At 39.4% G+C, this 23,884-nt stretch overlaps 2 protein-coding genes and 1 long non-coding RNA gene across 7 annotated transcripts; 2 read left to right on the top strand and 1 right to left on the bottom strand.

Moving 5' to 3' along the window:
- Nucleotides 1–1,203: 1,203 nt before the first annotated feature.
- LOC127533718 (sialic acid-binding Ig-like lectin 13) lies at nt 1,204–4,929 on the bottom strand. Its single transcript, XM_051947490.1, has 7 exons — nt 4,855–4,929; nt 4,298–4,687; nt 3,514–3,819; nt 3,151–3,417; nt 2,863–2,941; nt 2,488–2,527; nt 1,204–1,910 (listed from the first exon to the last, which is right to left on the bottom strand). The coding sequence occupies exons 1-7, from the start codon at nt 4,925–4,927 to the stop codon at nt 1,704–1,706; spliced, it is 1,362 nt and encodes a 453-aa protein (XP_051803450.1). The 5' UTR covers nt 4,928–4,929; the 3' UTR covers nt 1,204–1,703.
- Nucleotides 4,930–12,322: 7,393 nt separating this feature from the next.
- On the top strand, nt 12,323–15,805 carry LOC127533697 (sialic acid-binding Ig-like lectin 13). The gene is made up of 7 exons (XM_051947398.1): nt 12,323–12,403; nt 12,571–12,960; nt 13,439–13,744; nt 13,841–14,107; nt 14,512–14,599; nt 14,699–14,735; nt 15,230–15,805. Exons 1-7 carry the CDS (start codon nt 12,331–12,333, stop codon nt 15,281–15,283), a joined length of 1,215 nt encoding a protein of 404 aa, XP_051803358.1. The 5' UTR covers nt 12,323–12,330; the 3' UTR covers nt 15,284–15,805.
- Nucleotides 15,806–16,576: 771 nt separating this feature from the next.
- Nucleotides 16,577–23,010, top strand: LOC127533768 (uncharacterized). 5 transcript variants are annotated; one of them, XR_007941539.1, is made up of 7 exons: nt 16,577–17,243; nt 18,933–19,052; nt 19,172–19,954; nt 20,081–20,262; nt 20,360–20,445; nt 20,630–20,764; nt 20,957–23,010. It is a non-coding gene; the product is annotated as an uncharacterized LOC127533768 (long non-coding RNA). The 5 variants fall into 5 exon arrangements; XR_007941537.1 differs by having other exon boundaries at nt 18,933–19,258; nt 19,508–19,954; XR_007941538.1 differs by having other exon boundaries at nt 18,933–19,655; nt 19,892–19,954.
- The last annotated feature ends 874 nt before the right edge of the window (nt 23,011–23,884 follow it).

The raw sequence follows: 23,884 nt of genomic DNA, 5'->3' as shown, positions 1-23,884 counted from the left end.
CTGAGGGGTGCCAACAATTTTGTCCACGTGTGTATGATGTGACTGAGGAAGGAAAGTTCAACGGCTTACATCAGTCTTAGAACAAGAAGGGAAAGAGCTGTTTTCAGATGAAATAGAAACAGATTTGGACTCAGAATGTATTTTAGCTTTTTGTGTATTTCTGTGTCAGTTTATTGTTTTTAAAAGGGACAGTTTACATGAATCAATATTCAAATAAATACAAAATACCAAAATTTATATATTATGATTTTCCACCTCCTAATTTTTTTTGCCATCACTACATTTAGCACATTAACAGATGGTTATCTTTCCTTATTCTTTTCTTCCACAAGTAGCAGCATTCTGACTTCATTATTCAGTTTGAGTCCTTATAATAATCGATGTCAGAGTTATAATATACCTGCTGTGATAAAATGACTGCATGGTTGAACAGATCAGATGTATTGTGCATAACCTGCTGGATGCAACACAGTCTTTGTGTTGTCAGATTTATTGTATTTAAAGTTCAGTCACTGACCAACATCAGGAACATTTCTGTTAGAAAGTAGCTCTGTGGTTTATCAAATTTAAATGTTGCTGTTGTCACGAGTCCCTCTGGTCTACGAGTCTTTCAGCTCGCAGCATGGAGTGATTGTCCGAGTCGCGATGAAGTCTGAGGCCACGGCAGCTGCTGAGCATAAAGGTACAAGCTCAGAGATGATTTTATGAGATAAACAGGTGATTTAGTGGAAAACAAATTTTTGCTTTTGGGTTGTCTTTTTGACATGATTGTATCACCAGACATTACATTTGTCTGTTGATGAGCTGTTTAAAGAAAACGGTGAAAGCATAAAGTTTAGATTTTTCCCTCCTGGCAAGGTGATCATGCACGACCCCTTCACCATGCAGCCATTCTTCGGCTACAACTTCGGAGACTACCTCGCTCACTGGCTGAGCATGCAGAGCCGAAAGACCCCCCACTCACCTGCCCAAGATCCTCCACGTCAACTGGTTCAGAAAAGACCCAGCGAGCGGCGCCTTCGTCTGGCCCGGCTTCGGAGAAGACGCCCACGTGCTGGAGTGGATCTTCAAGCGCCGCAGCAGAGAGAGGGAAGACGAGGCGGCCAAGAAGAGCATCATCGGCTGGCATCATAGGATTACTATGCATCATTCATGAAACCACTTTTGTAATGTTTGTGATTAAACTGTATGATTTCAGGTGATGTTAACACAATATGTGAAATGTTGGACCAATAAATGCCACTGAGATTATTAGGTATTTTTAGAAATTGTACGCCGAGGTTTTTATTACAGTGCAATGAATAAACATCTTCAAGAGCAGAAACAGCGACTCCTTAATTTTTGCAGTAACTTGAATTAAAGGAATAAACTGGATGTGCAGCAGAAAAGCAAATAAACTCTCACAAAGTTGCATGAACCAACATGAAATCCTGTTCTCTGCTGGAAATGTGGGTGCAGATTTGTGCCATTTCAACTGTAGCTCCCAGTTTACAGCTTTGGGTAGTTTTTGTGCAGACAGATGCACAAATGTCCAGATTACTGATCACACTACAGCAGCACAACAACAGACATGAAAATGATGAAACTGTGAACTGCAGGTTTCCTGTCATTCAGCTCAGGTCAGTAAACATCTCTTGTCTTTTAACAGAAACTAACATCTTGCTGAAGCAACAAACTGAAGGTATTTGATCCCCAAACAGAACTCATTTCTTGTTGACTTCAGCATAGAGATCCTGGAGGTCTTCAGCAGTCTGCTCTGAGCTGCTTTCTGGTTTGGACACTTGGATCTGTGAGTACACAGTTTCCTGCTGTTCTCCGCTGTCCTGTTCCCCGACGGATGAAGGTGCAGGTCTCTGATCAGAGAACTTGATGTCTCCATAGTGGATTTCTTCCTCCTCACCTGTTTGATTCTGGAGAAATGTATTGCGCAGGAAATATTAAGGCTGATCCTTCCACACAGTATTAAATAATTACATATGTTTACTGAATGGGCTTTAGGACGAGTTTGAACAGCATGTGGCAGATGTGTGGACTTCAGTTTTCTGTAAATGGATCACATGTTAGTGGAAAAATGTCTGTAATAAAATAGTACTCAGCCATATAATGCAAATTATAACGTACTATCTTAACAATAAGAGAAAAACACTGTAAATAATATATGATCCATTGTATCAAACTATTTACTATTAGTAAGGTTATCATAAAGTATGGTGTTTTTTTATACTGCTGTAACTTCATAAATATTTTCTCCAGAAGGACATTCTTTGTAATTCAATGAAAAATAAATGCAGCAAAACACAAAATTTTATTTATAGAACAGCGACTATTGTGAATTTATTATTATTTGGTTTGCTTTCTGATATTTAACCTTCTCCATAACCTCAAAAATACCTGTGTACTTTTTCATGCAGATGCTTTTAACAAATCTTACTAGAATCTCAAACTCCCAGTAAAACATGGAGCTTAAACCAATGTGTGTTTTCTCACCTGAGTCTGTTGTAGAGTTGGGTTTTTCCTCTTCAGGCAGCTGGAAGATATTAGAGAGCTGTCAGAACATTCATTCAGTGTTTCCAGTTGTGACACATAGAAGCAAGGATGATATGAAGTGAACATTATTGGATGTTCATCAGTGGAAAACATGATTGAAATCCAACTGGTGGATGTTGGAGAAACAAAATAAGATCAAACATTTGCTGAAGTTAAATCAAGGATCAAGTAGCCTGAATGGAAACTGTCATGTGAAGAAGTGAAACAAACTGGAAGATCACATATCCATTATTCCATCACCTATAACACATGTTGAACTAAAACTTCACTGCAGGAAAATATATTGAGTCAGACGCTTAAATTTATGGTGCTTACCAAACACAGAGAAGAAGAAAGATCAGAACAACGACAGGACTCACAATACCAGCCAGGATTGTAGAAAGAGGAAAACTTTCTGTTACCAAGAAAAAATGAAAACGCACAAAAACCAAATGATTAAATGTAAATAAATGTGGACAGAATTGAGGTTGCTGAACGGAGTTTACTGTATAAAATCATCCGGAAAAATGATTCTCAGGGCATTAAAGCAACACAAAATAAGAAAATTATTACAATAGAAGAATAAAGAAAAACAGATGAGATTCAGTTCAGTTCAACATTTACCTTCACTCTTCAAATGAATCCATGATGATCTCTGATTACCAAGAATATTTGTTGCGTTGCAATAATAATTTTCTGTCATGTTGGTCATCTTGTGTCTGTAAAAGTGTCCTTCAGCTACTTGGCTCATGGATCCATCTTCAGTTTTTAAGAACCAGGAGAAGCTGCTGACAGGAGGATTGGCTCTGCTGGAGCAGGTCAGGTTCACCCAGCTACCTGCTGACACCAAACCTGATGGACTGATGGATGCTGAGGTTTCTTTGGGGGCATCTGAGGAAAATTTGACACAAATGTACAACATGAAAGCTGAATCAGAGCCTTGAAAACAGAAGAAATAAATCATGATGAGCAGACAGGATTGCCTACATGTAACATTGAGAGTCAGTTGTGTCTCTTTGGTCTTTCCATGTTTTCCTTCACCCACAGGATATGTGGCAGAGCAGCTGATGTTGAATCCATTATGTGAGTCTGACAGAGTGATGCTCTGCTGGATTTTACTTGTAAAGGTTCCATCTGTGTTTTTCTCTATTTGGCTGTGAGAGTTTTGTTGGAGGTTCCAGGTGAGTTGAGGAGGGGAGTGTGGACAGGGAGTGGAAGCTGAGCAGCTGATAGTGACAGACTTCTTCTCCTTCACTTCACCTGAGATGTTGATTCTGGGACTCCACGGAAAATCTGTGGGTTCACATCAAACACACGTTTTACACTGAAAATACACTAAATCTCCTGAACACACATGGATGCAGTCACTCAACTACAATAAACTTGATGTAGACTTTGTCCTTCACTGATGATGATCAATGTGAAGCAGTGAAAAGTGTCCACAGTGAATTCAGCTGCTGACATGTTTCCAGTGTTACAGTTGCAGCAGTGCAGACAGCAGGAGACACAACAGAAAGATACTTTGATGGATCCTGTCAGTTTCTCAGCACGATTCAACTGGAACAACTTTTCAATCCAACACTTTGTCTTCACACATGCTTTCTTCAACTCTGGACTCTGACTGATTCTGTTCATCTTCCTGCTCTACATGTTGGATTCACACTGAAGGTTACATTCATGGACTTCACTGCTTCACAACAAAACAACAACTCATTTCACTTTTTATTCTCTACTATAATATTACAGACTCATAAAAACTAAACTCTCTTACCTCTGACTGTTATCTGAAGAGGATTAGCACAAGCTGTTGCCTTGAAAGGTCCGTTCTCAATTCTGAAGAAGTATTTCTTTGTTGTACTGTTGTCCAAATCAGAGAACAGAGTGGTGCAGTTTTGTTCTCTCAGGTTTCCAATCATTTTCATTTTGTAGCTGTTAACTGACTGACTACTGTTGAAAATTACATTGTCTGGTTTGTCAGCAAAATGTGAGTCACTTTTAATCCAGACTCCGTAGATGTCTCTGCTGCTGTCAAACTGTGTTCCTTCTTTAGCTCTAAAGTTACAGGGGATTAACAAACAAGATCCACTCAGTGCTTCCATCTCCTTTGGTGCAGTGATGAAGAGATCTGCTGCTGTTTTATCTCCATAATCAGCTGAAACATCTGTAAAACCAAAGTGATGATGAACATGATGTGGAACAAAATGTGTGTGAAGAGAAAGATTGAGAAACATCAAGTACAGTTCAGCAACATGTTTGTCCTGCGAACAATCTCACATCAAATACTGTTAATGATTTGATTCTCCAGATAAAAGTCAACAAACAGCTCACCTGAAAGAAAGAAGACACTCAGTAACATGTTGACTGTCACCACGTTCACACACAGAGCTGCCGTCAAACTCATCTCTGGACTGGAACATAAAAATAAAATGTAGATTTTGGTTTGAATTTTGATATTTAAATAAATAACACTTTGAATGAAGTATTAATGTTTTTACAATCAACCTCAAATTTACACAAGGAACTGTGAACAACCAGATTTTAAAGTTTTAGAAGTTGAGATCAAATCATTGAAGCAACAATAATCCAGCATTAATTTATGATATTATACTTTAAAACTTTTTTTCTGGGGACCCAGATAGCTCATCTGGTTGACAGGTGACCCATGAACAGGGGCTCTAGTTCCTCATGATGTGGCTTCAATTCCAGCTCACAGCCCTTTACTGCAAGTCTCCCCCTCATTCTTCTCCCTACTTTCCTCTCAACTAAACCTGTCTAATAAAATCAAAAAATAAGTTGGTTTTTTTTTATGCATCCTCTCATTTCTTTGAGGATCATTTTACAATAAAAAATAATCGCAAAAAAATGAACAGAGATAAAATGCAAAATGTTTAAAGGAGAATTCATGAAAATTTAAAAAAGTAACAAAAATCTTACCGTTAGAAATCAAATACAAAAATCAGTAACATTTTTCTTACCAAATCAATCTGCAGCTCAAACACAGAAACTTGACTTTTCAACTCCGTTAATCAGTGAATCTCCGTTGATGAGCAGCAGGTCAAATGAACAACTTCCCTGTTTGTTTGTTCTAATGTTAAAACTCAGTGACCTGATGTTTAAAGACGTCTTCATAGCTTCCTGCTCAAACTCTGTGAAAGAGGAATTCACCTTTTTAGGGCATCTTCAGCTCATCATGGTGTGACTGACTGATTTTTTGTACAGATGATTTGATCTGTCATCTGCTGTCAGAACGTTGAGTCCAGTAAACAGGGAGGCTCCAGTCACTGTGAGGATCCTGCAGAAGCAACTGACCAACTTCCTCTGTTCACTTCACGCTCTCAGCTGTTTCTCAGCACTTTGGGTTTTTTGTTTTTTTTTTTTTTTATCAGCACTTTGTTGATGAATTTATAAATTCACACCAACCACACCTCTTTGCCACACTGACTGTAGTTCATTAGATATCACACATACTCGAGGTTTATATTTAACACAACGAGTTGTCTCCATATCAGGCTGTAGTCTAAAGCTGACCTTCTCCCAACTTGTATACCCGAAGATCAGAGACAATCCTCAGAAGTGATGCTGGCGTTGCTCACATTAATGTGCTTCTTTGTTGTATCATTTCTCCTGATGTCAGTAAACCTTATTCTCAACCAAAGCCATCTGAGTGTCCAGAGTGTCTGTGTGTTTGTCTCCTCAGCCTTCTCTCAACATCGTAGACTTTCCTGAACAAATTACCATCACAAAATAGCATCTCAACAGAGCAATGACACTGGTAAGTGTAAATGTTGAAATTTTGCAATCTTCCATGTCTGAGTTTGAAGAGATTCTGTACCTGTAAAATTTTTAAAAGTTATCTGTGTAATATTAGAAATGAGACCTCAAGAGACAAGTACGGTGCACGATGCAGTGATCGGGTTTATGCTGGGTCAACCTTTTAAATGGAGGGTTGGACTCAACCTTAGGGGACAGTCTGTGAGCTTTCCACCTTTGATGAAGACGTTCTGGGAAATGTAAAAGTATTTGTTTGTGGAAAAGCAAGACCAGCTGTCTGACCTTTGGTCCTGTGGGGAGTAAGTCTCAGGATGTTTTCCTGAGCAACTCTTCTGAACAACCCATATTAACTTGATAAGTTGATGGTTGTCATCGAATACACAGATCACCTAAACTGAAATTCCAAAACAAACTGAAGCTAAACGATTCCACTTGTAGTATCTGATCTGAGACATGTATTACTTAATAAGTTAGTAGAATGGAAACTGTTTTGTCTATTGTAGTGTCTGACCAGTAACTTGTGGGAAAACATACATTTCCTTTGTTCCTATGTAAGTAGGTAGTCTCTGACCTGAGATGTGTGTTTCTGTTTTGGTTTGGGAATGTTTATGTTAAAGTGGCTTCTGTGCCTGGCAGATCGTAAAGTGACATGGGACCTGTCATTGAAGGGAAGCCATACAGTATGTTACATTAGGTTTCCATGCATGAACCGATATCAGTGAGTGCCTTCTGTTATCCTAGAAGAGAAACTGTGTTTTGTTGATTTAGGGGTGCATCCTGTTTTTACCAAAGTCTCAGAGATTGAGCTCATATCCTTCACCAGAAGGGTATAAAATGACCACGAGCCCAGAGCCAACCCAAGACATAAGCGAGTTAAGCGGTTGCTTAGGGCCCACCACCACCAGGGGCCCCCCAGAGTCCTTAATAAAAAAGCAAGTGTAATTGTAAAAAAATTTAGAAAAAAAACAAAACAATGAATAACCATTGTTCCGGGTTGTACAACAATAATTTTGGTATAATTTTCTAATGCCAGCTAGGTTGCCAAGTATGTCAACCTTCGATGGTATCAATAAGTGGACCTAGTTACTCCTGCGGCAGAATACCTTAGCGGCTGCGCAAGTTCAGTGACAGTTAGAGTGACAGTGTCATTGCTCAATGGCGGACAGAAGCAAACAGAAATGTTGCTGTCCAAGAAAATGTACCTCTCAGGGGCACAAAAAAGAAAGAGAAAATGGTTGGAGGAGCAGGAAAAGAAAAACAAGGATAAAGGTAGGTTGTATGACTTTTTTGTTTTGATAAACGTTGTGAGCATCGCAAGTTAAGGGCTCAGTCTGAGTCTTGTTTGCCACGGTGCCTTTTTCTCCTCCGGTTGGATATTTGGTCATTGCAATTACATTTTCTAATCTTTAATATATAACAAATCCCTTCACTTAACCCAAAATGATCTAAATCCTCGACTCTAAACATTAAAACCGAGAAATTAAAACCCGTTAAGGTTCAGCGGCCCGCGGGTGGGCCGTTTTGATATTTACATAAGCATTTTTCGAAATAGAACGACACTGCCAACTCGATGATAGAAACATTATACACCGATGGAAAGCTTAAATTCTCACGAATCCGCCGGTATAAACCACTTTCAGATGTGATTACCACAGCGGGTAATATTTGTCCAACAAACAACCAATATCCATCCTTCTGTTCTCTATACACGGCTTTAACGTACACAGCACGACTCACATTTGCGGGTTCATTATTACACACAGATGAAAAGAGAAAGAGCAGAAAAAGCAAAAAGAAAGCAAAGATTTTAGTGTTCTAGAGAACTTGTTTTTTTATGTATGTTATAAAATCATAAAAACATGTCATGTGCCTTTTCAAATATGAAAATATGTTTTTCTGGCATGCCAATCTGTACTTTTATACTCTGTTTTACAATCATTTGTAATAAAAAGTAAGCTAAGCAACCTTACAGGTAATTTCTGTTAAAAGATAAAGGAAACTTTTACAAAAAACATCTAAATGAACTTCCAACATCAACATGGTCAGTAATGATCAAAGAACTTGATTACATTACTTGAGTAAAAGTAAATTGGGTCAAAAATTTACCCCAATAAATATAAAAGTAATTCAGTGAAGTGAAAGTAAAGAAGCATTTGCTGTATAATAAAAGCATAAAAACTACTGAAATACATGCTATGAATTTTAATTTTGGGGCTTAAAAATTACTACAAGCATGATTTCCTGCATGGGAACACAACTGGGTTTATTGAGAAAATTATAAACAACACTTGACATTGACTGTGGTCACAACAGGCACAAAGCATTTAAGCCTACATTTTAATGATAATATAACATTCAATTTATCACATGTAGGCCTACTTTCTCTATCAAACAAAAACACTTTCAAGTCTATTTGTATTTATTTTTAGACATACAGTTTAAAAAAATAGTTGCATTACCTTCAGTCAAGCTCATTCATCACAAATTGTTTAAAACTTTATTGTTCATTGGCTGCAGTACATTTCTTAATCCACTCGTGGCACCAGTTAGTCTACCCATCACTACTTGACCAGTGATACGAATTGACAGTGACTGCAAAAATGGCTCCCGTTAAAACATTTAGGCACGACAAAACCCGTTCTTATGAACAAGACAAATGATTTCAACGGAATATAAAGTCCCTAGTTTCTTTTGATAAAATGATTTATAGAGTGCCCGAAATTATATCATTCAATGGCAAAACAAATTCTGTCTTCAAATTCTAGTTCTGTGTTCAAAAAGGTAACAGTTTTGAAAACAGAACTAACTCCTTCAGAAAACCAGTTGTTAACCCAGAGTTGAAGTTTTCTTTCACATTTTTAAGTAAAATGAAGGTCATGACATAACCTTTTTATTATAAATAAAAATGAAGTGGGAATTTGGTACCGAGCATGTAGTTGTTTTTAGAAAAAAAGTAAAAGTCACCACTTGATTCCAGATTCAAGTCCTTTGTCATCTTTTTCAAATTTGTAATAGGAACTGATGTGGCATTTTGGAATGGCTTGTGGAAATCTGACCAGAATATAATAGACTGGACTAGTTGACATGTTTTGATCGCAAGGACAAGTGGGTTTATATTTGTCATATTTTCTTCCTATCACTAATTTTTAGAAAAGAAACGTGAAAATTTTATTTAATTTAGTTTTTGGAAATGGCTACAAATACAACAAAATGTGCTCCAAATTGTGCCAGAATGCCCCATTTTGCATCTTGATTTTCAAAATTTTTCAGGGGGGCATGCCCCCGGACCCCCCTGTTTGCTTCGCGCCTCCAGCGCAACCCACCACCTCACAGCCATTTCAACCAAGGGGAAACACTATTGACATATATTCAGAATTTGCACTGAAGTCGTTTGTGGGGGGCCCCCAAGGTAAATTTCGCTTAGGGCCCACTGAAGGCTTGGGCTGGCCCTGCACTAGCCCATCATTCTGGGAGATGTTCGTATTGGCTGTGAACCTCCATAGGCAAACCGTGGGGCCTGTTCAGATGCTGTGTTTTTATAATAAAATTATATTAAAAGAAACAGTGACAGGGGCTGCACAGTGCAGTAGTGGGTAGCACTTTTGCCTTGCAGCAAGAAGATCCCAGTTCAAATCCCGGCCTGGGCCTGGGATCTTTCTGCATGGAGTTTGCATGTTTTCCCTGTGCATGCGTGGGTTTTCTCCGGGTACTCCGGCTTCCTCCCACAGTCCAAAAATATGCTGAGGTTAATTGGTTACTCTAAATTGTCCGTAGGTGTGAATGTGAGTGTGATTGTTGTGATTGTCCCACCCCTCCCTCTTCTCCCATCCCTCCCCCTTGCCCTCCTCTGTCCTTCTCAACCCGCCCGGCCAGCAGGCAGATGGGTCCCCCTATATAGAGCCGGGTTCTGCTCGAGGTTTCTTCCCTGTTAAAAGGGTGTTTTCCTTGCCACTGTCGCCTTTGGGCTTGCTCTGGGGGTCAGGCATATGGGTTCCGTAAAGCATCTTGTGACGATTTGACTGTAATTAACGCTATATAAATAAAATTGAATTGAATTGAATTGAATTGTTTGTCTGTATATGTAGCCCTGTGACAGACTAGTGACCTGTCCAGCGTGTCCCCTGCCTTCGCCCGAGTCAGCTGGGATAGGCTCCAGCACCCCCCTGACCCTAGTGAGGATAAAGCGGTGTATAGAGAATGGATGGAAACAGTGACACCGGACGTGTTATTCAACCTCGGTACATCTAAGAGAAACCATGACACACTAAAAATAATTTTTATTGATAACTGACACATATGTGAGGTCTGATGTAGTTGAGAATGATGGCTCTGCACATGCTGTCTGTGTTCATTCAGGCTATGTTTTGTTTGAGTGCATGAAAGCGTGTGGTTGAGTGGAAAAGAGAAAAGAAGAATTGATGATGATGAAAGGATGATATTTATAATGTAATGATGAAGAAGATGGATAGACCAGTACCAAATGAAGATGAAGGAAGCCGCTGAGCAGATGGGTCTTGGTCAACCTGAGGTGGTTCCTGTTGGGTTGGTGGATGGAGAACTTGGACTGCTGTAGAGGAAACTGGAGCAGAACCCGAAGGAGCAGGAGCCTTGTTACTTTTACAGCTGAAGGAAGGGTGGAGGAATGGATGATGGAAGGAAGCATGGATGTGAATGTGGATTTCGTGAAGCCTTGAAACACAGAGATGAAAGAACTGATGTGATGACATGAGAGAGGCCAGACACAGAGGAAGCAGGCATTAATGGTAATACAACCTGGAACCATTAGAGGGAGCTACTGATGCTGGCTGAGGCCCTGCAGGTGGAGGCTCAGGTGAGGATGATGGAAGTGTGGGAGGCTCAGAGTTTGTTGTGTCTGGAATGGATGCTGAATACAGAAACAACCTCCTTTTGTTGTTGGAGCAGCTGAAGGGAATGACTTCCTACCTAACTTACTGAAGTAGAACTTAGTTGTAAAAAAACAAACAAACAAACAGTCCGTTGTTGAGAGAACTGCTGGATGGGTTATCAGGGTATCAGTAGGTCTGGAGGTAATTAGAGGTGTGGATGAGATGAAGTCCTGATTTAAGTAAACAAGGTAACTTCATGGTTCCTCAGTGATCAGTGAGTCAGCAATGTGCTCAAATTTTAATGTGGTTTTCACACTACAAATGTGTTACATATAAACCTACAGTATGTGTGATATCTGATGAACTGCAGTCAGGGTGTCAGAGAGAAGTGGTTAATGTGAATTTATAAATTCATCAACAAAGTGCTGAGAAACAGCTGAGAGCGTGAAGTGAACAGAGGAAGTTGGTCAGTTGCTTCTGCAGGATCCTCACAGTGACTGGAGCCTCCCTGTTTACTGGACTCAACGTTCTGACAGCAGACGACAGATCAAATCATCTGAACAATAAATCAGTCAGTCACACCCTGATGAGCTGAAGATGCCCTAAAAAGGTGAATTCCTCTTTCACAGCGTTTGAGCAGGAAGTTATGAAGACGTCTTTAAACATCAGGTCACTGAGTTTTAACATTAGAACAAACAAACAGGGAAGTTGTTCATTTGACCTGCTGCTCATCAACAGAGATTCACTGATTAACGGAGTTTAAAAGTCAAGTTTCTGTGTTTGAGCTGCAGATTGATTGATTGGTAAGAAAAATGTTACTGATTTTTGGTTGATTTTATTTTTGAACTCAGACTTGTCTCAGTTTTTCAACTTTCATGAATTAAAACATTTTGCATTTTGTCTTTGTTAATTCTTTAGTATCATTTTTTAATGTGAAATGAGCCTCAAAAAATGAGATGCTACATCAGCAATATTTTAATTATAATATCATAAATTAATGCTGGATTATTGTTGATTGAATGATTTGATCTCAACTTCTAAAACTTTAAAATCTGGTTGTTCACAGTTCCTTGTGTAAATTTGAGGTTGATTGTAAAAACATTAATACTTCATTCAAAGTGTTATTTATTTAAACAGTAAAATTCAAACCAAAATCTACATTTTATTATTTAGTTCCAGTCCAGAGATGAGTTTGATGGCAGCTCTGTGTGTGAACGCGGTGACAGTCAACATGTTACTGAGTGTCTTCTTTCTTTCAGGTGAGCTGTTTGTTGACTTTTATCTGGAGAATCAAATCATTAACAGTATTTGATGTGAGATTGTTCACAGGACAAACATGTTGCTGAACTGTACTTGATGTTTCTCAATCTTTCTCTTCACACACATTTTGTTCCACATCATGTTCATCATCACTTTGGTTTTACAGATGTTTCAGCTGATTGTGGAGTTAACACAGCAGATCTCTTCATCACTGCACCAAAGGAGATGGAAGCACTGAGTGGATCTTGTTTGTTAATCCCCTGTAACTTTAGAGCTAAAGAAGGAACACAGTTTGACAGCAGCAGAGACATCTACGGAGTCTGGATTAAAAGTGACTCACATTTTTCTGACAAACCAGACAATGTAATTTTCAACAGTAGTCAGTCGTCAGTTAACAGCTACAAAATGAAAATGATTGGAAACCTGAGAGAACAAAACTGCACCACTCTGTTCTCTGATTTGGACAACAGTACAACAAACAAATACTTCTTCAGAATTGAGAACGGACCTTTCAAGGCAACAGCTTGTGCTGATCCTCTTCAGATAACAGTCACAGGTAAGAGAGTTTAGTTTTTATGAGTCTGTAATATTATAGTAGAGAATAAAAAGTGAAATGAGTTGTAGTTTTGTTGTGAAACAGTGAAGTCCATGAATGTAACCTTCAGTGTGAATCCAACATGTAGAGCAGGAAGATGAACAGAATCAGTCAGAGTCCAGAGTTGAAGAAAGCATGTGTGAAGACAAAGTGTTGGATTGAAAAGTTGTTCCAGTTGAATCGTGCTGAGAAACTGACAGGATCCATCAAAGTATCTTTCTGTTGTGTCTCCTGCTGTCTGCACTGCTGCAACTGTAACACTGGAAACATGTCAGCAGCTGAATTCACTGTGGACACTTTTCACTGCTTCACATTGATCATCATCAGTGAAGGACAAAATCTACATCAAGTTTATTGTAGTTGAGTGACTGCATCCATGTGTGTTCAGGAGATTTAGTGTACTTTCAGTGTAAAACGTGTGTTTGATGTGAATCCACAGATTCTCCGTGGAGTCCCAGAATCATCATCTCAGGTGAAGTGAAGGAGAAGAAGTCTGTCACTATCAGTTGCTCAGCTTCCACTCCCTGTCCACACTCCCCTCCTCAACTCACCTGGAACCTCCAACAAAACTCTCACAGCCAAATAGAGAAAAACACAGATGGAACCTTAACAAGTAAAATCCAGCAGAGCATCACTCTGTCAGACTCACATAATGGATTCAACATCAGCTGTTCTGCTACATATCCTGTGGGTGAAGGAAAATATGGAAAGACCAAAGAGACACAACAGACTCTCAGTGTTACATGTAAGTGATCCTGTCTGCTCATCATGATTTATTTCTTCTGTTTTCAAGTCTCTGATTCATCTTTCATGTTGTACATTTTTGTCCCGTTTTCCTCAGATGCCCCCAAAGAAACCTCAGCATCCATCAGTCCATCAGGTTTGGTGTCAGCAGGTAGCTGGGTGAACCTGACCTGCTCCAGCAGAGCCAATCCTCCTGTCAGCAGCTTCTCCTGGTTCTTAAAAACTGAAGATGGATCCATGATCCAAGTAGCTGAAGGACACTTTTACAGACACAAGATGACCAACATGACAGAAAGTTATTACTGCAACGCAACAAATATTCTTGGTAATCAGAGCTCATCATGGATTCATTTGAAGAGTGAAGGTAAATGTTGAACTGAACTGAATATTTCAGTCGTTCTTCTTTCTGATCATCTTTAGATTTGTGTTTATTTGATTGTAAAACACTGACTGCTGTTTAAATACACTTTAATGTGACCTTTAAGAGAAGAATTGCAGAAGAACAAACTTCAAGAGTTTTATTTTAATAATTCTGAGAGGGAACTGAAAACATTTCATCTGAGTTATTCTGACTCTTGATGTTCAGTTTTACACATTTCTAATTTGTCATGAAGAATAAAGTGGTGAAGACTGAGCTTCAAAATGTACAAGTTTCATCAGGAACTCAGTTCAAACTTAAAAAGTTTGCAAACAGCAGGAATAAATGTAATAATGATTTGAAGCAAAACATTCCCACTAGGAGAAGGTGACTGTGCTGTCTTGTTCCAGATCACCAACACTTTGGGGCTGTTGTCTACATCACAGTGAAGATCCTGGGAATCGTGACGCTCTACAGCACATTCATCATTTTTGAGTGGTGACACAAACTTTTGTGCTAAACTCTGCAGCTGTGGACCTTTGACAGTCAGTCTTTAAATGTGTCAGCATTTATTTCTCTCTTCTCTTCTTCTTTCAGCTGCTTCACATCAAGATGCTGCAACGAGGCAGACAAGGTAAGTTAGCAGAGTTTGATTGTGGTTCCACTGAAAGAGGAAAGAGAAAATCCACCTTAAAACAGCTGCTGGTGTGAAACGTTGAGTTTGATGAGTCAAAGATATCAGAGGACAAATCATCAGAGACAGTGATGGTGAGATGTCAGAGTCTCTAACGTGTTTCTCTGAATCAGACCACAAGAAATCAAATCATCTTCTATGATTTTTTTCTCATTTCCAAGCAGCAGAGGAAACATTGATGTGGTGAATAAACATGAGAATAAAACAGCAGCAGAGCAGCTGACTGCCTCCTGCTGTCTGGGTGCAGATTCACACACTTTCTTCTTCTTTCTAACTTCCTTCATGTTTTCACTGTCAGTCTCTGTCACACTGGAACACAAGTGAGTCAAAGTGTTGCAGCTGTTGTGTAAAAGCACAAAGTCACATGCTGACTTGAATATTTGTCCTCAAATTGTTTGAGCTCCAACACTCTCTGTGCTGTTTCATTTCCACAGGACACAGAAGAAGCAGACTATGTCAACGCAGTGGTTGAAATTCAAGCATCATGAGCCACAAGGAGAGAAACAAGATGTTGACGTCACTGTCAATGGAATGATTTTATTTGTTTTGACTTATTTCTACCTACTGCTGTTATTCATGGAGTTAAATGTGATTTATGAGAGGATCATGGCATCATCCAGGCCTGTACATATGAAACAACTATGCTGTGTAGAAGAAGAAAAGATCAACAATTATATATGAAGTCATTTTAATATCAACATATTGTTTCTGTGTGGAGTTAAAGGAGGATTCAAATTAGAAAATCAATTACAAAAATAATTATTGTATAAATATTTTTTCCTCTCTGATATTTCTCTGTGTGCTAACATAGACAAGTTTGTACATTTATATGACAGCTGAATTATTGTGACATCAATTTATTGAGTCATCAACTTGTAGTAACACAAATGAAAACATGCGAAGTGAAGCTTTGAATCCCTGAGGTTTTCTCATCAGTCCTGCAGAGCAACAGATGAAGTGAAGTTCTTCATGTTCTTGTTGAATCTCTGGATCAGCATCACTTTTACTGTTTCCAACCCATAAGAAAAGGATCAAAAGAGATTTTACTAAATTTGATATATTTTATCTAAAACTTGCCAGTAAAAGACAAAAAGATCATTAATAAGTTTCTATATCAATCAATCAATCAATCAATCTTTATTTGTATAGCACTTTTCCTCCGTGAAATCGTACCACAAAGTGCTTCACAACATTAAAACATTGAAATAAAAACAAGAAAATCTTTGCCTCCGACCCTAGGTATGTATATATAGATATATACACACGCACGCACGCACGCACGCACGCACACGCACACGCACTATGGCGTCAGAATCGTGTCAAAAAGCGTGCGCAGCTATCAACTGAACGTGTCACACGCGCGCGTACTTTGACGCCTGTGCGCCTGACGCGAGCTCAGTGAAGCTGACCCCCCACCCACAGAAAAAATCCAAGCAAACAGGCTGAGTGGTTAGTGCTTCGTTTGTGCTGATTTGTGCCGTTAAAATTTTCGTTTGTGCTGCTATCGTTTTTCAGATATTAAAGATTATTTTTTAGGTCATTCAGAGGTCATCATCCCCCCAGCTTGCTCCAAAATGAACCAGACTTGTCTACTTTTTTAGTGCTTCGTTTGTGCTGATTTGTGCCGTTAAAATTTTCGTTTGTGCTGCTATAGTTTTTCAGATATTACAAATTTTATTTTTGGGCGATGACGTCATCATCCCCCCCAGCTTGCTCCAAAATATACCGGACTTGTCTACTTTTTTAGTGCTTCGTTTGTGCTGATTTGTGCCAGTAAAATTTTCGTTTGTGCTGCTATAGTTTTTGAGATATTACAAATTTTATTTTTGGGCGATGATGTCATCATCCCCCCAGTTTGCTCCAAAATATACCAGACTTGTCTACTTTTTTAGTGCTTCGTTTGTGCTGATTTGTGCCGGTAAAATTTTCGTTTGTGCTGCTATCGTTTTTCGGATATTAAAGATTATGTTTTAGGTCATTCAGAGGTCATCATCCCCCCAGCTTGCTCCAAAATGAACCAGACTTGTCTACTTTTTTAGTGCTTCGTTTGTGCTGATTTGTGCCGTTAAAATTTTCGTTTGTGCTGCTATCGTTTTTCAGATATTACAAGTTTTATTTTTGGGCGATGACGTCATCATCCCCCCAGCTTGCTCCAAAATATACCAGACTTGTCTACTTTTTTAGTGCTTCGTTTGTGCTGATTTGTGCCGTTAAAATTTTCGTTTGTGCTGCTATAGTTTTTCAGATATTATAAGTTTTATTTACAGACGATCACGACCCGAATTGATGACGTCTGTGGTCTGCGCCATAGACATCAACACCACCGTCCGTGGCTGTCAACAGCGGCAGCGTTCTGCGCTTCCTACAGAATGTTGTACTACTTATCTGTTATTAAATCAGCGACAAAGTGAAGTTGTCGGATGTTACCAATACAAGAAGGAATGAAACGTAAGTCTCTAATTTTTTTTTCTGCATAAAAACTGACATTACCGGTTAAGTGATTTATAAATGCCTATATTGTTTCTTCGGGAGCCTGGTTTTTCTATATGGAGTTTTATTAAATTATATATATTCTGTTGGAGCCATTTTAATCAGCAACCAATGAGTGGTGCTGTGACCTAGATACCCGCTTATTTGAAGGCCACACTAATTGACACAGGTGTGACGCATAGGGGAGGTGTATTGTGGCGTGGACTGTTGGGAAGACCTTGCTCTTTGTTGATATCGGTGAACTCCAGACGGTAAATAAATTGGTTTCATATATCCATTCCTAGTTATGAGTGTGGACATTTGCTTTTTGTAAATATAGAAACATAAACTCTATTGGCGTTGTTTTTGCCACGACGAAGTACAAGAGCACGTCAAAGCAGCCAGAAGCCACGTGTTGTTAATTGATGTTCCACGGCCTGCCATGAGGTCAGCGCATGATCAATATAGTTAATTGACTGAGAGAAAAAAGAACCATGACTTCGAAGAGGATACAGAAGAAGATGACTGTGTTTGAAAATCCAATATATAATAGACTGAAAAAGAAAAGACTGAAAAAAGACTTTTGATTTGGAAAATCAACTTTATGTGAAAATTTGAATGTACTGATAAAAAAAAGTTTCCATCAAAAAAGTAAATATCAGAACCTTGATGGCTTGGAGAGTCCATCATTCTTCCCACTGGCACATTCATGGAACCAAAAAACACAAAAACCGAACCATATACAAATACTGTTATAAAAATAAATCCCTCCAATCACAGTAGAGAATCCTTTATCTCACTATCAAGTGTAACAAATATTCACAAATCCCTTTCAGTCTCACTAACTACATACAACCTAAAACAAACGCAATTCTCACATTTTAAATCATTCGGTCTCAAAACCCTCCGAGATACCAAATCACAAAGACAACAAGAAGCTAACCGGATATTTGTGGAAATTACAACCTCTGAAATGATAAATACTGCTGTAGATATCAAATTAAACTAACGAATGTTGAGTAAAACTCATCAGGTTCTCCGGAATATAGTCTCTCGTTGAGGTAAACTGAATGAGAGACTTATTTTAAAGTACATCAGTGCACAAGGTAGCTTGTGTTGAAGTGAAGGTGAGAAATAAGAACTTCCATATGTGGAATATTTTAAATAGCCAAAAAAATAGCCATATTGAACACATGTAACTATAATAAACCACATAATGAATAACAGTATAGCCACAAGTGGCAATTAACAGGGTCAAAGCAACCTGGCAGCAATAGCACCTTGATTAATGGCTTAAACAGGGCCAATTTTGAACAATGCTCAATTTACAGTGTATAGCACAGCATGTGCTTGTAGCTTTTCCTTCTCAGATGCTGCTGTGACTCCACTGGTCAAGTCATCATACTTCTCCCACACACAGGAAGCTCTCCTGCAGTATGCAGTGTAGTGCCCCAGACCATCCTTGGTCAAGCTTCCCTGAAATGCAATGATAGCTCTCAGAGTGAATGTCTTTCCTTGGAGAACCATACTGGAGGGAAATTCACTCAAGCAAAATTCGGTTTGGTTTGCAGGGTCTGTGTCAATCCATGTTACTTCTTCAATGCTGTAGCTGTGAGTAACTGTCCCTGCACAGAGCACTTTTCCTGAGGTTCTGTTTGCTGTTTTCAGTTCTGCTGGACACTGAGAATGCTCCAGGATTGGCCTGAGGCAGGGAGACTGGGGCAGCCGGAGTCCTTCTTCCACAGCAGTGTCAAGCTGAGCCACACCAGAATTCCTCAGAACAGAAAGGTCAGGAGAAACAAGTGGCACTTCCCTTGTCATTCCTTTGCTGAGGTAACAGTACTGTGAAGAGCAGTGTTTTGTGAGATACACACTGGATACATTTCTCATTGTTTTTGCAATGACAGTAGAGATGTTGCACTGTGCATCAACTTGGAGGGCACCGGACCTCAACTGGACTGCTTCAAACATTGTACTAAGCAGCTCTGCCCTCTGTGAGTATGTCTGTTTGGCGACCCCATCTGTGACGACAGCTTTCACCAGCTGCAAGACTGGGTTGTCACCATCTCTCCTAACAGCATTTTGAAATGCAGAGCTGTCACAGAAAGCACAACATAAAGCCTGACAAAACGCATCAAATGTGCAGGTGTTCAACACAGAGATCATTGATTTGCCAAGTCTAATAGGCTGATGAAGGTTTCCATTTTTTAATAATCCCACCTTCACTCTTTTGGCCCCAAAAGATGGATCTACGTGGAGCCACTCAGCGCAAGGAGAGAGGTAGGAAGTCCTCTTCCTTTTTTTGGGTGGAACCACTAGGCCTCTCCAGTTTTCGACCGCTTCATCATCTGCTGAAGGAATGTTTGTGGCAGCATCACATTCCACAAAAGGGTGAACATCCATTTTTTTCTTGCCTTCCGCACTGTGGGTAGTCATGGATGCTGGATTGGCTTCTGTGACTATCACAGATGCCGCTGTTGCCTCATCTTTCATTTCTTTTGCAGAGCAAATCCGCATATTTCCTTCAATGAAAGACAGATGACGAGCAATGAAGCGATCAACTCGAACAGGCAAGTTTTCATGTTTGAAAAGGCCATGTTTTATATTTTTGAACTCTGCTTCAGCAGTGGCTGAGCTTGCTGTGATGCTGGTGCTTTGGAAGAGAGGGACCATTATTCCTGTCCAGAGAGGTAAGTAACTTGCAAGCCGTATTATGTGGGGAATAATCTCAGGGAGGAAGTGAATATTGTCTCGATCCCCGTAGCTGCAGCAAGTGACCTGCTCTCCTCGCATATTTCTGTTACCCACTGTCGTAGGTCAGTCTGGATCTCATCACATGGATCCACTGTTTTCATTTCCTCTCTATCTTCTCCTGGAGTGATGATGGAGTCCTCTGCAATTTGGGCTTTTAGGTATTTCTTGCACCTTTCTGATGCGAGAGGGACTCCAGAACTGTCGTCACCCTCTGCCTCACTGAGGGCAACAACAGTGATAGCACGTAAGATGTGTTTTGCATGGTCCAAGGATTGCGACTGAAGAAGCTGTGCTAATGACCTGACAAAGAAATCTTTGACACGATGTGCTTTGTTTTTCAGGCAATCCCACTGGCAGATCATCTTGATGCAGTGTGCAACATCAACCCTGACAAAACAAGGGGGAAGTTTTGCAGACTGGTTCCCACGTAAGACATTGAAGCATTCATTAATGTAGGTCTTAAGATCAGGATGAGGAGTGAAAGCCTTGACCAGAGCTCCAAGAATGGCCAGAGAAAAATCACTCACAGCTTCCTTTGGAACAGCTGCACCTGCACGAATCCATTCTGCTAACCAATTTGCAATGGCATTAACATCATGTCTCTCTGACAGCATTTGCACCACTGGGACACTGGAGCAGTTGTGTGCTGTCAGAACACCTTGATAAAGGAAGATATGGCCAGATGTACCATTTGGTCTCACCAGTTTTCTCACTACTGAGCCAGTTGCATCAAAACACACTGCTGGGTGAGTTGTTTTAGACAACGTCTTATATACATGCAGCTGAGTTTGACTCCAGTAGTGACAGAAAAACTTATCCAGTCCAATGTCTCGAATGCTACCACTGTGAGGTGCACTATATTTTAGTAACTGCAAAGATCTAATAGGATCTTTGTCCCCTAATTCCAGATCTTTTCTCTCTTGTTTGGCTTTCCGCAGGGTGGCCAAATTTGGTAGGTGGCTTGGCTCAGGATCTCCAACATCCATTAGATCTGCTGCCTTTGCTGACCTCCATACAGCTGGTTCCATCCTGCCCTCACACAGCTCTTTCGCAATCTGCTCACGCAGGTTTCCAGACATGAACCGCTTGGAACGGCCAGTGTGCAGCGAGATGTCTGTATTTTTTATGTCACACTGAAACATCATTGGGCTATTAATTGCTGGCTCTCTGCCACATTTCATTTCCAAATGGCCATTGCACTCCTTACAGTAGCCTCTAATCTGTATGTAAGCATTGGTGACAGTTGGATAAACCTTGGCTCTTTGGAACACAAATGTGCATGAGTTTTTTATCTTCTTCCACAATAAATTATTTATGAGATGAGTCCAAGTGCCAGGTTTCAAAACTGTGTATTCCCTTTTCTGAGATGGAGAAAACTTGTCTTTGTATTGCACTTTTTCTGGAATAAATTTAATCCATTCCTCAAAAGGCACTTCCAGCTGAAAAGCTTGACAATCTTTTTGTTCAGGAGAAATGCAACCTGAGTCTGACTCCATGTCAACAGTACTGTCTGGATCACTTTCCTGGTCACTAAATTCCAAAACTGACCAGATGTTATGTCTGTTCAGCTTCACAAAAGTGTACAGGGCCTTTGCAGACATCTTGCCTTCTAACTGCTGACTCAGCTCTGTCCAGACAGTGGCAGCTGGAGTGGCTATTTTGCCATTGTTGACTATGGCCTCTTTTGAAGTGCAGAGAACAGCAAAAATTGAATCCCTGTCTACTGATGGCTTTCGGGGCATCTAGTTAAAAAAAAAAAAAAACGATGATTAGCACTGATCAAAACATTAATTCTGGCCTATATAATCTTCCTGGAGACACAAAGCATATCAGTCTCCAGCAATCTACATGCTTACTTGGGTCTTTTGTGCATTTACAAATGAAGTGTTTCCTGTTTAATTTTGAAAATGTTAGCGATACCATGTTAGCTAAATCATGTTAACTTGGAATTTTACTGCATTATTTTTGCTAAAACCTCGGTATTTTACAAGTGCACTTACCATGTCTAGAAATCAGATTTATCTGAAGGTTGTAAAAATACCACTGAAACGGTAAAATTGTGAAAAGGTCATCCAATGTGTGTGTCTTGTGAAATGGCTGTGAAAGACTGCTATTTTGTGTCGTTCTTAGTGGGGAGTGCTGAATGTTTTTTTTTTTTAAATGCTTCATGCTCCTAAATAAACTTTGAAGCAGTTTCATTTATTGTCTTATGACAGAAATGTGATTGGCAAAGTAAATATAAAGCACAGTTCATTAAAAATGTAAATTAGTAACATAAATACACATTCTACGTTTATTTAACCAAATTTTATTGAACAAATGTACACACAAAGGCACAAAGTCAGTTCAAAGAGACATTTTCCAGCAATAACAGGTTGAACATCCTCAGATGTTATTACAGTAGTTCTATACACATTATATACATTAAGACGTTATAAACGTGGCAGACCACAGACTTCAATTCGGGTCATGTGATCGTCTGTAAATAAAACTTGTAATATCTGAAAAACGATAGCAGCACAAACGAAAATTTTAACGGCACAAATCAGCACAAACGAAGCACTAAAAAAGTAGACAAGTCTGGTTCATTTTGGAGCAAGCTGGGGGGATGATGACCTCTGAATGACCTAAAAAATAATCTTTAATATCCGAAAAACGATAGCAGCACAAACGAAAATTTTACCGGCACAAATCAGCACAAACGAAGCACTAAAAAAGTAGACAAGTCTGGTATATTTTGGAGCAAACTGGGGGGATGATGACATCATCGCCCAAAAATAAAATTTGTAATATCTCAAAAACTATAGCAGCACAAACGAAAATTTTACCGGCACAAATCAGCACAAACGAAGCACTAAAAAAGTAGACAAGTCTGGTATATTTTGGAGCAAGCTGGGGGGATGATGACGTCATCGCCCAAAAATAAAACTTGTAATATCTGAAAAACTATAGCAGCACAAACGAAAATTTTAACGGCACAAATCAACACAAACGAAGCACTAAAAAAGTAGACAAGTCTGGTTCATTTTGGAGCAAGCTGGGGGGATGATGACGTCATCGCCCAAAATAAAACTTGTAATATCTGAAAAACGATAGCAGCACAAACGAAAATTTTAACGGCACAAATCAGCACAAACGAAGCACTAAAAAAGTAGACAAGTCTGGTTCATTTTGGAGCAAGCTGGGGGGATGATGACGTCATCGCCCAAAAATAAAATTTGTAATATCTCAAAAACTATAGCAGCACAAACGAAAATTTTACCGGCACAAATCAGCACAAACGAAGCACTAAAAAAGTAGACAAGTCTGGTATATTTTGGAGCAAGCTGGGGGGATGATGACGTCATCGCCCAAAAATAAAACTTGTAATATCTGAAAAACTATAGCAGCACAAACGAAAATTTTAACGGCACAAATCAGCACAAACGAAGCACTAAAAAAGTAGACAAGTCTGGTTCATTTTGGAGCAAGCTGGGGGGATGATGACGTCATCGCCCAAAAATAAAACTTGTAATATCTGAAAAACTATAGCAGCACAAACGAAAATTTTAACGGCACAAATCAGCACAAACGAAGCACTAAAAAAGTAGACAAGTCTGGTTCATTTTGGAGCAAGCTGGGGGGATGATGACGTCATCGCCCAAAAATAAAACTTGTAATATCTGAAAAACTATAGCAGCACAAACGAAAATTTTAACGGCACAAATCAGCACAAACGAAGCACTAAAAAAGTAGACAAGTCTGGTTCATTTTGGAGCAAGCTGGGGGGATGATGACCTCTGAATGACCTAAAAAATAATCTTTAATATCTGAAAAACGATAGCAGCACAAACGAAAATTTTAACGGCACAAATCAGCACAAACGA

Source organism: Acanthochromis polyacanthus, chromosome 4 (genome assembly GCF_021347895.1).
Source record: "Acanthochromis polyacanthus isolate Apoly-LR-REF ecotype Palm Island chromosome 4, KAUST_Apoly_ChrSc, whole genome shotgun sequence".
Classification (NCBI taxonomy): domain Eukaryota; kingdom Metazoa; phylum Chordata; class Actinopteri; family Pomacentridae; genus Acanthochromis; species Acanthochromis polyacanthus.
The sequence above is the reverse complement of the archived record's forward strand: the minus strand, read 5'-3'. Positions and strand labels throughout refer to the sequence as shown.